Below are 12,026 nucleotides of genomic sequence, written 5' to 3'. Positions count from 1 at the left end.
ATGTTACTTTTTTTTAACTAATTTTCACGATTTCCGCTTTCCGGAGCGCTGCCCGGTTCGCGCACCGGACGCTAACCGCGCGAAAATTTGATTTTTTTTTCTTTTTTAGACATATATAGGCCTCTTCATCCACCCTCACAAAACCTAGGGGGTCAGGATATGTCTCCCTTGCCCCCTTTTACACAAACTCAGCATTGTTTATCATCCATCTTGTGTCCAGATTAGACCTTAACGCAAGATGGCGGACTCCCGTTACGCTACCGGTAAGCTACCCGGTTCGCGTATCGGGTAGCGCTTCCACCGCGAAAAAACGAACAGAACCAGCAGTCAAAGTGAGATGCAGATCAAGGAGCATATCAAACAACCCAAAAAAAAAATTATAATTTTCCGCCTGGTATCTAACTGGTGCTCATGTAAAGCGCTTTGATACCTTCAGTCCAAGTTCACGCTACATAACCCCCCTCCACCCCCCAAAAAAAAATTGTAAACAAAATCTGGCTTTTTGTGCTTACTGTTGTTTTTCTACAACAAATAGTGATCTGCTGGTACTAGAGATTTTAGGCAACGTGTTTAATTTTAGCATACAGTTCATTACTAGAAAGAAAGACTTCCCGCCCCCATTTTGCTACTCATTCTGAAATACAACCTTTGTTTAACCTGATTTGATATGATGGTGTGACCATGTATTATAAGGAATAAAATACACTCTGCAATACATTGGCAGAATATCCCAAATCATCTCAGAGTGCCATGACGTTCTTGAAGCAGTTCCTAATAACATTACTACAGATTACAATGGAAAGGTGCCCAGAATTCCGGCCCCTCGTTGTTTTCTTAAACCTCTGTTCCAAACATTGACCTTTTTAGTACTCTCTGCGCATCTTCAGCGAGATCATTCAAAAATGTATTTAACATGTAGTATGTAGTTCCAAAGGAAATACCCCCTGCTGCCAATGAACCAAGTACAGGTATAAACCTCATCACTTCTTCGGTTGCTGTGGCTACAGCAAACACTGTACAACCAGCAAGCAATTTGATCAGCAAATCACTTGTTATTTCTTTAGCCAGTGGGGACTTGATGACAGATTTCAGATCAGCCACAGGAATATCTACCTTCCTGGCAAGTTTCTCTAGGGAGTCGTCATCCAAACCAAAGCTCTTGCAATATTTTAAGAGGTATTTCTTCAATATTAAAAGGTCACATGCAATAGAGAGACCTGGGATTGGTACAGCAGCCATTGCACAAGACAAACTAGCTACCATCCATATCTGCTTCTTCATCATTTCTTTTTTCTTCTCCAATATCTTTATTGAGACGGTTGGTAGGGAGAGGAGCAAGGCATGTCGTTTGTGGGTTGGGAGCTCCTTCTCCAAGGTTTCCTCCAAGAGCTCAAAGTCAAATTTATCAAGCTCAAAGCTTGACACGAGGTAGACACATGGGTTCTCCACGCCAGCTTTCTTCAGACATTCAGTGCAGTTGTTCCTGATCTCCTTCATGATCTTCTCCTCATCATAAGTAGACTTTCGACGTTTCTTAGATGCATCCAAATCCTGATCAACCTTTGAACGCACAAAGTAGAACTTTTTTCCCATGTTATTGATTTCACGGGCAAGGTTAGCATGGTTAGATTTAAAACGCTCTGTGGCAATGATTATGAAGAAATCGTAGCGCTCAAAACAAACTTGCTTCAGATACTCAGATGATCGGAAGGTTTCAGTTCCAATTCCTGGCAAGTCCCACACAGTCACATTTGGGTACACAGGATGCAGAAAGGGAGTTGGTTCCATTGTTGTCTCTACTACACCAGTCACAGCTGAAAATTCTTCCTCGTCCTCTAGGCCCCTTATAGCATTGACAAAAGTTGACTTCCCAGAACCGGACTCTCCAGTGATGGCGATGTCAAGCTTTGCATTTTCTATTGAATCCAAGGAATTCATGAGATTTGCAGCTGCTCTAGGGAGGTCACCTTCCTCTACGGCATTCTTAAACCTTTCAATTTCCTCTTCAGATATTATGTCAAAAGCCTCATGTTCATCAGGGGGATTGCTATTTGCCATCTCTAGTATCCTTTTTCTTCTCAAGTGCTTGATCAGCTACCTCAGTCGTGCTGAAAAATAGAAAAAAAATATCTACTGTTAGCTGTGGCATTTGCTTTAGTCCAACAGTCTGCAAAGATGTGACCACAGCTACACAATGTTGGGCATATAATTATGAACTTGTAAGGCCATATTTATGACCTTTGTGGCGCAGGGCAGTGCAGTGAGTCACCTTTTTTTGCTGTCCTGAGTCACAGGGAAAGGGCAGGACTGCGCTGTATTTATCCAATTCGGCACATTCCTGCCCTTTCCCCCTGCGCTGGCATCTTTTTGTTTGCCTAGCACCAACACAGACACTCTTGCACCATGATGGGAGGGATCCTTTGTTGTAGCAGGATCGGTTTTGTGCAGGAAGGGCCACCATCCTGCACAAAACCAATCCAGAGATGTTTTCCTCTTTCTATGTGTGTTGCAAAATGCAGCACGCATGGAAAGAGTAAAAAAACGAAGAGAAATAAAGATATTTCTCCTTGTTACGCCTCTCTGGGAATGTGCAAAACACATGAGGCACATGTGTTTTGCACATTCCCAGATTTACAAGTCCTTGTTAATGAGGTAATGCATCAAAAAGAATAGGAGTTGTGTGGGAACACGCACCGCAATGCCCATAAAACGCATCCCTTGCACACAGTAAGGCAACACAGTGATTTGCGCCTCATTGCCTTATTCCAGATGTCTGAAACCATTCAAAGCCACGCAAGGTGGCTTTGCGTAGCTTCATAAATCCGACTTGGAGGTTTGCATCACGCATGTACCATGTTGCGTGGTGGAAGCATGACGCAAAGCACTCATAAATATGCTGGGAGAGTAGAACAGAGAACATTTACCATGAACATATAAAAGAACTCTTCTAGACTACAACACAGAGCTATTGTTCACTGCGGCTCCTATAATCATTAATGTATCAGGCAAATGGAGAATTGCAGCATTTTCAGCATTTATTTGAAAGATGATCACTTTTAATATGTGGTTAGTCACTTCTTTCAGCCATGATGGCTGCTATGTTGGGTGCCAATTTTGTTGACAGGGCCCTCTGGTTTTATGCATACGTTCCAAGGTGTTGATTCCAGGTCTTGTAATAGCAGATAAAATTTCTGAGAGCTATTACCCTTCGGAGCACAGAAAGTGATTGGTGGAATGCTTTAATTAATCTCATTCATTGGTAATGACTCTGGCCGCATTCCAGTCCATCATTTCTTTTCCAAGCATGCCAGTTCAGATAGGACACATCCATATACAAATCAGCCTTGGTCCTACTCCATTAGAAGCAGTTCAGCCCAATCCACCATGCCAGCTCCCCTATGAAGGGGAAAACAAGCAACTCCAGACCACTTTCAGCCTTTTTGGGCCCTCCCAGTAGGGTGCACATATTCCAGTCTCACAGTAACAAGTGAACCATGACTGGACATATGCGTCGCACTTACAACGTCGCTCAGAGAAACATAAAAAGTGATGGGTGGCAAATTTGCCCAGACAAGGGTCAAGTGCTCTTGTTCCCCAGGAAATAAGCTCTTCTTTCCTGATGAGGTCTACCATGTATGAAACAGGTCTGGGGTTGCTTGTGGTCCTGTCTCACAGAATGTAGTATGACGCTAACAGTCTAAGAGGAAAGTGACTGTGGAGGATTTGGATAGCATTAGAATCAGAAGAAAGGCTTTCACTCAATATGATCGGGTGCTAGAGCATTAGTGATTTTATATCCAGAGAATCAGCCATGAAAGAAGGACCCTAAAATATCCAGGTAATGAATATTTGATATGTTTGTTCTCAGCCACCCTGTAATGATACTTCGGCTGATAATGAATGTCCTAGAACTGTATTATAATTAAGGCTCCCTGTTTTCCATTTTTGCTGATTTTTACAGAAAAATACAGACAGAAAACATTAATTTTCTTGTCTGTATTGATTTTTAAAAGTGGATAAAAACAGAAATTGGGTAGCTCGTTGAATAATTCTAAATACTGTCTTCCATGACTGCCAGGCCAATAGATGTGTGGATTAATAGATAAAGGAGTATAAAAAAGAAAGGAATTTTATTAAAGAGGCTTTAATTACAGCAGTAGATATGCACAAGGTTGATACTGAAATTTGCATATTTTCATATAAGTGCACTGATTTATCTTCTGCAGTTGTTCACAGCACTGAAACCTGGCAGAGACTCAAGCATTAGTGCAAATTTATCTGTTAACTAAATGTAGAAATATAATAATTTTAGCTTAATTATTCCACAAATCTCGAAATAAATGTGGAGAAATACAGATAAAATTAGCAAGAAATAAATATGGATAAATACAGACGGAAATCGCCCAAAAATAATACCATAAAACCGGGAGCCCTAATTATAATAGCAATAGTCTCTGAGCAAATCTTCAGAAAAACAAGATAACACAGTTTGGTAAATGCAACAGAACTAGTACTTCCAGCCAAATAAAATTGATAACACAAACTATCTGTGTCTCACTACACATACAAAAATATTCATGGTGCCCTTGGAAACACCTGAAAGGGTTATGATGAAAACTATAATAATGGGCGTGTTAAAATTAGTCATCAGTTGGGGCAATGCTCATTGCAGCACCTGTTAATTCGGCACACAAAGCAAACGTTCTGCTCTTTTTAGGTCTGGGCTTAGACAGCGCATGTGCTGTCTCAAAGAGACTGTCGTATTGAATATGTGGGGTTCAGCTCATCCATAGACTTCCCATTTGCTGGCTTCATCGTTGCTCCCAAGTAATTTCTTTCTATTTGTCCATGGCATGCATGCGTCATGCCTCTTCTTGTGTTTAGCCCTCCCCGATTGCATGGACCAATTACTATTATCCATCCGTTGCTCCCATTTTAGGAACTACTTGTGTCTTTGTTTTGAACACTTCACAAAAGTGCTAGCGTTTTCACTCGCTCAGAGCTACGTTTCTGTGAACAGGCCTGTAAATCTTGTTCTTATCTCATCACGTTTGCTGTGCATTCAGAGACCAAGTTCAAATGTCAGACACTGTTTTTCGAGGGCTTCTGTTTACTTTTGTTTCTCTGACTTCAAAGTGAGATGACTTTTTTTTAATTTCCCGGTGTTGCTTGTCCGTCCCCTATCTTCCTTCCTTTTAGCTGTTTGATCCGACCCCCACCCTCATTGCTGCTTGCACCTTCTGCCCATCATTGCTTGTTGTTGTTGTTTTCCCTTTCGCTGGTTACTCCTACCCTGTTGTTGCTTGTTTCTTTTATTAACCTCAGCAGTTGGCAAATATTTTCTGCATGGCCTTCGACACCACCTGGTGAATGAATAAAAAAATACAGCTCAACAGAAAACAACCTTGTAAAAAAGTTTTAAAAAAACTCCATTTCCGGTGGATCGAACACTGTAGCACCGATACATACATTTCTATTTTTAACATATGAAGCGATTTGTATGTTGTTTAAAAATAGCAAATTATTCTATTTTATGTGTATGACGATTGTACAGTGCTGTGCACTCTCCTGGTTGCATTGTAAGCTACATTGCGTATCGTCTATAGGTTCTACTGTTCATGTGTATTGCAAGTGGCAGATTACTTATGCTCCATTTTTAACAAGTTAATCAAAATGATACTGTTTGTAGGTTTTATTCATGTCTAACAGTGTAGAGCAATAGTCATTCAGAGTTTTAAGCTTTAAGCAGTAAGGCAGTCCTAGGGAAAGCTGCTGGATTCGATGTTTCAGGCTCATATATTTATCATTTTCAGACAGATTGTACATTTCTATTTAGCTCTTTTGTTCCAATGCCTACTTAACTTTAGCAGCCAGTTGGTTTTGCATTTGACAAAAGGAGCGCTCTGTTGTATGGCACAGTCTGGGCTGTAATAAGTGACGGATTCCTCTCTTAAATGGGCATTAACTTTTCTGTTCCATATGTATAGAGAACACAGCGACATCCTCTCCCAAGTTAGACAAATGGAGCATGTAGACGAGATACTTTTTTTGCTCCTGTTGTAGTGTAGTTCCTATTTCCCAATAGGCCCTGCGCATTCGAATAACATAAACAGTAGTATCGACGTAGAAGTGCGGATCTTCCAGGCCTCTACTGACTATGCTAAACTTAATTGGGTTTGTTACCAACTAGCTCAGAGGTCACTGGAAACTTTCTTCTCTGAATAGGAAGTGATCAGCTTCCCTGGTACAGACAAGAATGGATTCAGTTTTCCAACAACCGTGCAACATGACAACTTTGCTCCTCAGATAAGAGTCAATCTCTAGAGTCGTGTGAACAATAGACAGTTATTTTACTCAGTCAGTGGTTGTGCAGTTTACTTTCACAATATGTAGAGAATAGAGAGACGGGCGTTTTCAATAAAGGGTAACATTTATTGAACAGTCTTTCTTCTCGTACAAGAGAAATGAATTGCCACAATTGCAAGACTTGTTATCATAAAAAGTACGTACAGTAAGATGAGTATTGCGAAATAATACTGTAAAAGCATTGATATGGTTTCTTAGCCATACAATGGTTTAAAATGAATAACACACATATACATTTATATATACATTAGGCTAAAATACTCAACTGGTGCTTCTAACTACGCCTACCCCAGTGTACCTGACCTAAGCCTAATACTTGGGAGGGGAGTAAGTAAGTAGCTTTAAGTTAAGTTGGTTTTGCCAAGGTTTGCTTCAAGAATTCTCTCTAAGGGTTTAGTCAACACCATACCTCTGGAATAGAATGATGGAGGTCTGGTATCTCCTTCAGGGGGTCGATATCCCAGTCACTCGCAAGAGTAGACTGGAAACGCCGGAGCTGGATTTCTCTGCAGGAGAAAAGACAGCGTCTCTCTCAGCGCGTCGAGGAAGAGGAGGGGCAGCGTCCGCGGGCAGCTTGCATCTGCTGGGCTCTTGTAGGGGGACGGCTGTTCAGCTCCTAAGTTCACCACACCATCGTTCGCTAGTTAGCAGCGATAGCAGTAGCGATAGCAGCTATGGTATAATTCAGCATAACAGCAGCAACTTCAGCAGCAGCGATGGCATTTAGGCAGCGTTTGCTTAAGGCAACGTTGGTAATATTTATACCTGAAAGGTGCCTTGTTTGACGTAAGTTTTTGGACATAAGACGTCAATAAAGATGTCACTAGGAAGTGATCGTCTATCAGTGCTCATTAGAGTTCTATTACTAATTAAAAACATAGCAAGCGGGGCTTTCCCAGGTTGCTGAGTTTTTATCTTGTTGAAGAACTCGGAGTGGTAATCTAGGAATCTTAGATAGTAACTTCTGCTATGTCATTGCACTAATTAGCTGCAAAGGAAGTGGCAGAGAAAGCGATTCTGAAATGTGGCTCTGTTTGTGTGAGGCCAGAGACGAGTTTCTGAATATTGCATTTGATCGGTTATGCCAATATAGGGAATAAATGGATTTATAGCCGTATAGGGGCATACGGTCACAGTATCGATCAGGGTCCTAGATTAGAACGCTACACCCACTCCACGAATTCATGTCCATCAAATTACTAAAACTAGAGCAATAAGAAGTATGTGTAACATTGCCCACCCCAAAATACATATATGCATTTGAAATAGGCGTATTTGTAATACGTGAAAATATAGGTACTGTACGTTGTTGAAGCATAGAAATCATTCAAAAATTATAGCATATGAAATTAATGAACGATTTTGCAAAAAAGAATCACACATGAAAATATCTCTGAATACAGAAAGGAAGGGCGAGATAATTTCATCACATATAAATGCAGTGCAGTAAAATGTGCTAGAGGCTGGTGTAAAATTATTATGTCTCTAGATGTATTAAAAAATATAAGTAGAAGCTTCTGTTCTCTATGAATAGTTCTACTTTAAGCAAAGAATTTTTCGTGCCAAAAAAGGTGAATATTAAAAAGTGTTCAATTCAAAAGAATTCTCGCTTGAACGGGGAAAGAGTTCCAACGCTTTTAGCAGTTTTTGTTGTTCAAAACTGAAGGCCGAATTCAGAGCTCATGGGAACGCTGTGTGTCGGAATGCTTCTCTAAATTTATTGTTTCTGTTCGGGTGAGAACATCATATCAGACAGGCTCTCAAAGAATTGGTCTACAAAATCAGGTGACAGTACGACCAAATTCGATAGTGCTGTAACTTGGCAGGTGTGAGAATGATTGCTGTCATCAAAGGCTGGATCAGCAATGCTCACAGAAGGTCGTACCTGGATGATGTTGCCTTTGTCACTCGTTCCACTGTTACCACCTAGTCGTAGCACAGGAGTCTCAACGAATGCCGTCATCAGGATTGGTAGCCGCTGGGGACAACACAATGCGTGAGCCGTTATCGGACTTAGCAAAGTATCGATATCCATTGGTACTGCTGATGGAAGTGCAAGACAGGTGTCCAACACGCACTCATCTAGCATACATCGTAGTACAGGTAAGATGCAGTTTTGCCATATTGGTCTGAATGAAAGGAACCAGGTCATGTTTAGATCTCTCAGCCTGGCCAATCCAAGGACTCTAGTTATTCTGTCCCGGTAGCGGATTGCTAGGATTGTTTCTTCCATTCCCATAGGAGTCATGTCTGAGCTGTGGCTTGCCATATCAAAGCAGGAGGATCAAAAATAAAATGCCTGCTACAAGTCCCAAAAATAGGGGTATGCCGCCAAAATTTGGAACGATTCCCAGAATTGCTTGAAATGGTGTTAGCAGTCCCGTAAAAATCGTCTTAAATATGCCTGGGATGCCTGTGTCACTAGACATGTTAAGGAGTTGGCTCAACATTTCTACGAAATGCATGGGCCAATTTGTTGATAAAAGGTCATGAACCTCCGTAGCTGTCCTTGCAACTAGGAGATCATACGTCTCTTTTGATGACGTGATGGGCACTGTTGTCTGCAAAAGCACAGACTTCATTTTGCTTAAAGTATCAATTCGTATAGAAGAGAAATGCAGACGAGGTCAGATGGGAGTCTCTATGTCTCCAGGCCCGCTCGGGAACAATGCTTGCATACAGCATTTGACCATGGAAGTTACGCTTACGAGATACGCTTTTCCTGGCAAAAGGCCACAACATCTGTGATTCGTTCTTAGAATGTAACTCCCATTCGCAAGTTGCATAAAGAAGGGCTCTATCTGCGTTGCAGGTGTGACAAGCTGGTGGCATGAAAGGTTGTTAGAATTACCTTCACAGTTTCCGTGTAAATTAATACCCTGGCACAAAAGTATACCGCTTAGTGAACGTTTACAGTTTTCACCACTAAGAAATACATTTTTGTCGCTGTCACTATAGCATGAATGTGTGTATGGTAATTTCCATGCTGACTTAACATAACCTTTACCTAATCGTTCATACTGGCCAGTAGGTATGTATTCAAGGCACTTTTTAAATCGGAAAGTTGTTATCGGAATAGTGATAATTCCGTGTATTATCCATTCAATGACAGGACTTTCTGACATTGTCAATGGTAATCTCTCAAGTTTTTCGATGCTCAGGATTGTATAGTCTGCTCCTTTCTGTGCCAAGCTGATTTGTTTATCAGTAAGGTTAAAAAGTGGAAAACAATGACGTTGTGTTGATTAAACGCCAAGGCACATAGCCTGAACGAAGATTTTGCAGCGTCCAGCCTAATTGTACAATAGAACCTAATTGCGACTGGCCATGCTGTAACATTAGCAAGTCTCTGTCTATTATATCAAAGGCAGAGGATACAATATTGTCCAACGAATATATTCTGGAGGACAGAGTCATTAACCCATTGTCAACTACAGAAAGTGATTTTTCCAAATTAATACGATCAATTTCTCGTATTTTTTCAGCTGTTTCAATTTGTGTGACTTTCCAAGCCTCGTTGTATGCAGCATAGATGCTGGCCGCTGTGAAACGCTTTTGACGCTGTTTGCGTGGTCCCAAAATAAAATCGCGCAAATCGGCACCCTCTTTAAGTAAAGACAAGTGTTGCTTAATTTCAGCCAGTGTGGATGATCCTAGCCATTCGAGGCAGAGTTTCCCTACACTGTATGTTGTTACTATCCCTGGATGTTGTCTCTGGGAGTATCTAGGGTCTTGTCTGGTCATTTTTAACCCCTGTGTTTTATTCAGGAATCTATCTTGACATTTGTTTGTGTCAGTAGGCCAGATTAACCACTTTTTCCAATCAGGATGTGTTCTGTTAAAATGTAAAATTTTAGTTACGTCTATCTCAATATCTGTTGTTGTATTTTCAGGTATTGGCTTTGGAATAGACGGTTTGTTTAGGTCTTTGATCTTAGCTAGGCCAAGACAGGATGTTTGGTGAATTGTGTCATTTAAAAACATCATTTGTTCTGGTATCATGCAGGTTCTTAATAATGCTTCTGAATATATCAATTTAGTGTTTATCAGCATTGTTTTCAATCCTGCTTTATCTAACAGTTTGTAATAAAACGTTTCTGCATCACTGGTGTTAAACCCTGAGAAGTACTTGAATTTCTCAAAGAATGTTTTAGAACTGCTTTTAGGTGGTGTAGCACAATGTTCCCATTGATTATACTTAAAAACATTTCTAGGCTGTGCAGATTTATGCAAATAATGATTGCCATAATGTGTGAAACAGAACATCTGTTCATAACTAGACGAACCTTGTAAATAATCATGTTCTGTGAATCTAGCTGACATTACTAAATCAGACATCATGTCATTAATACTGTTAAAGTCCCAATCATCAGAGAATGTACTTGGTTTTACAAAGTCACTTAAGGAAACCTTCAGTTGATGAGGATACTTCAGGATCTCGACCGGACCATAGATCTCATAGTCAGTTTTCTCCCATACTACCCTACCGGGTATTGGAATGGCTGTGACATTTACTGTTGACAGTTCTCTTTTCTTCACGTGGGATGATCTGTGTGGTTTGAGGACTAAGTTGATGTTCTGACTTGCTGTGTCCATTCAATTGTAATAAACTTTCCTAAAATTAAAACTAAAATTAGGCCTAGTAGGAGTATAAATACCCCTGAAATAATCCAATGCTCAATCAACGGTGCATCCAGATATACTTTTTTGATTTGTTGAAAGAGTTCCGTTGCTTTTTCTTTAAAAGTCTTTTTTATTTCTGGCATCACTTCGGGGTTGCTTTGATCCTCGGAAAAGTTGTCGAAGTCGATGGCAGAGGCAGAGGCAGTTCTGTCAATTGTTGGGATTGTTCTTTCAATTTGTCTTTCGGTAGCACTTTCTGATGCCACATTATTGTAGACTGGTGTTTCTTGACGAACTGTTTCAATCTGTGTCTCAAGAGGCACGAGTTCTAAGGCATTATTGCATAGTCCTTCTCTGTGCACTGCAGGCTGATCGAATGTGATTAGTCTTTCAGTTTGAACCTCTTGGATTGTTGCAAGTTTGGGTATTCTGTTGTTTCTTGGGAGTCCACTGGGCCTACTGTTGATTATAGGCCACATGCTTGTGGTTTTACCAGGTCGATTGATACAACTCTGTTCTCCTTTTTACCAGCAAGGGGCGGTAGTACTACTGATCTTGTTCCGGTGACTGCCAAGACAGGTACTGCTTTTCTGTAAGAAGGCCCAAATTCCTTCTTCACCGCTATTTTTTCTCTGACTAGATCCCCAATCTTTGGAATCCAGACAGGCCTTGCTGGGGCTGTTGCTTGTGGTGCCTCGTCAGTGGTAACTGGCTGTTGCTTTAACTTTATGTTGCTTAAGGATTTTCTTGTTTCATTCAAGTCCTGTAAAACAGCCAAACGATCTTTGATGTCAAAGTCTGTTTTCTTATCTTGTACCACTGATACTTGACTATCTAAGTCCTGAACTCTCATTCTAGTTCCAAACAATAGTTCGTATGGGCTGAAACCTTTTAGAGAATTTCTTGGCAAATTATTAAGACTGATTTGGACACTTATTAGATGTTTGACCCACCCAGCGCCTGAACCTAATACCTTCGCTGTTATAGATCGCTTTATGTCCCGGTTTTTTCTTTCTACCACACTATTCCCTTCGGGG

General features: G+C 40.7%; 1 protein-coding gene across 6 annotated transcripts in view; it reads right to left on the bottom strand.

Moving 5' to 3' along the window:
* Positions 1 to 555: 555 nt before the first annotated feature.
* The window catches only part of LOC147730473 (interferon-inducible GTPase 5-like), a 153,224-nt gene continuing 141,753 nt past the window's right edge, over positions 556 to 12,026 (bottom strand). For all 6 annotated transcript variants that reach the window (XM_086955285.1, XM_086955283.1, XM_086955280.1 and 3 more), the window contains one exon: positions 556 to 2,108. In XM_086955285.1, the coding sequence (XP_086811411.1) occupies positions 835 to 2,058 (1,224 nt within the window). In that variant the 5' untranslated portion in view covers positions 2,059 to 2,108 and the 3' untranslated portion in view covers positions 556 to 834. The remainder of the gene's footprint in view (positions 2,109 to 12,026) is intronic.

The sequence above is a fragment of the Lissotriton vulgaris genome, chromosome 2_1 (genome assembly GCF_964263255.1).
Source record: "Lissotriton vulgaris chromosome 2_1, aLisVul1.2, whole genome shotgun sequence".
Classification (NCBI taxonomy): Eukaryota; Metazoa; Chordata; class Amphibia; order Caudata; family Salamandridae; genus Lissotriton; species Lissotriton vulgaris.
This window is presented reverse-complemented; position numbering and strand designations above follow the sequence as displayed.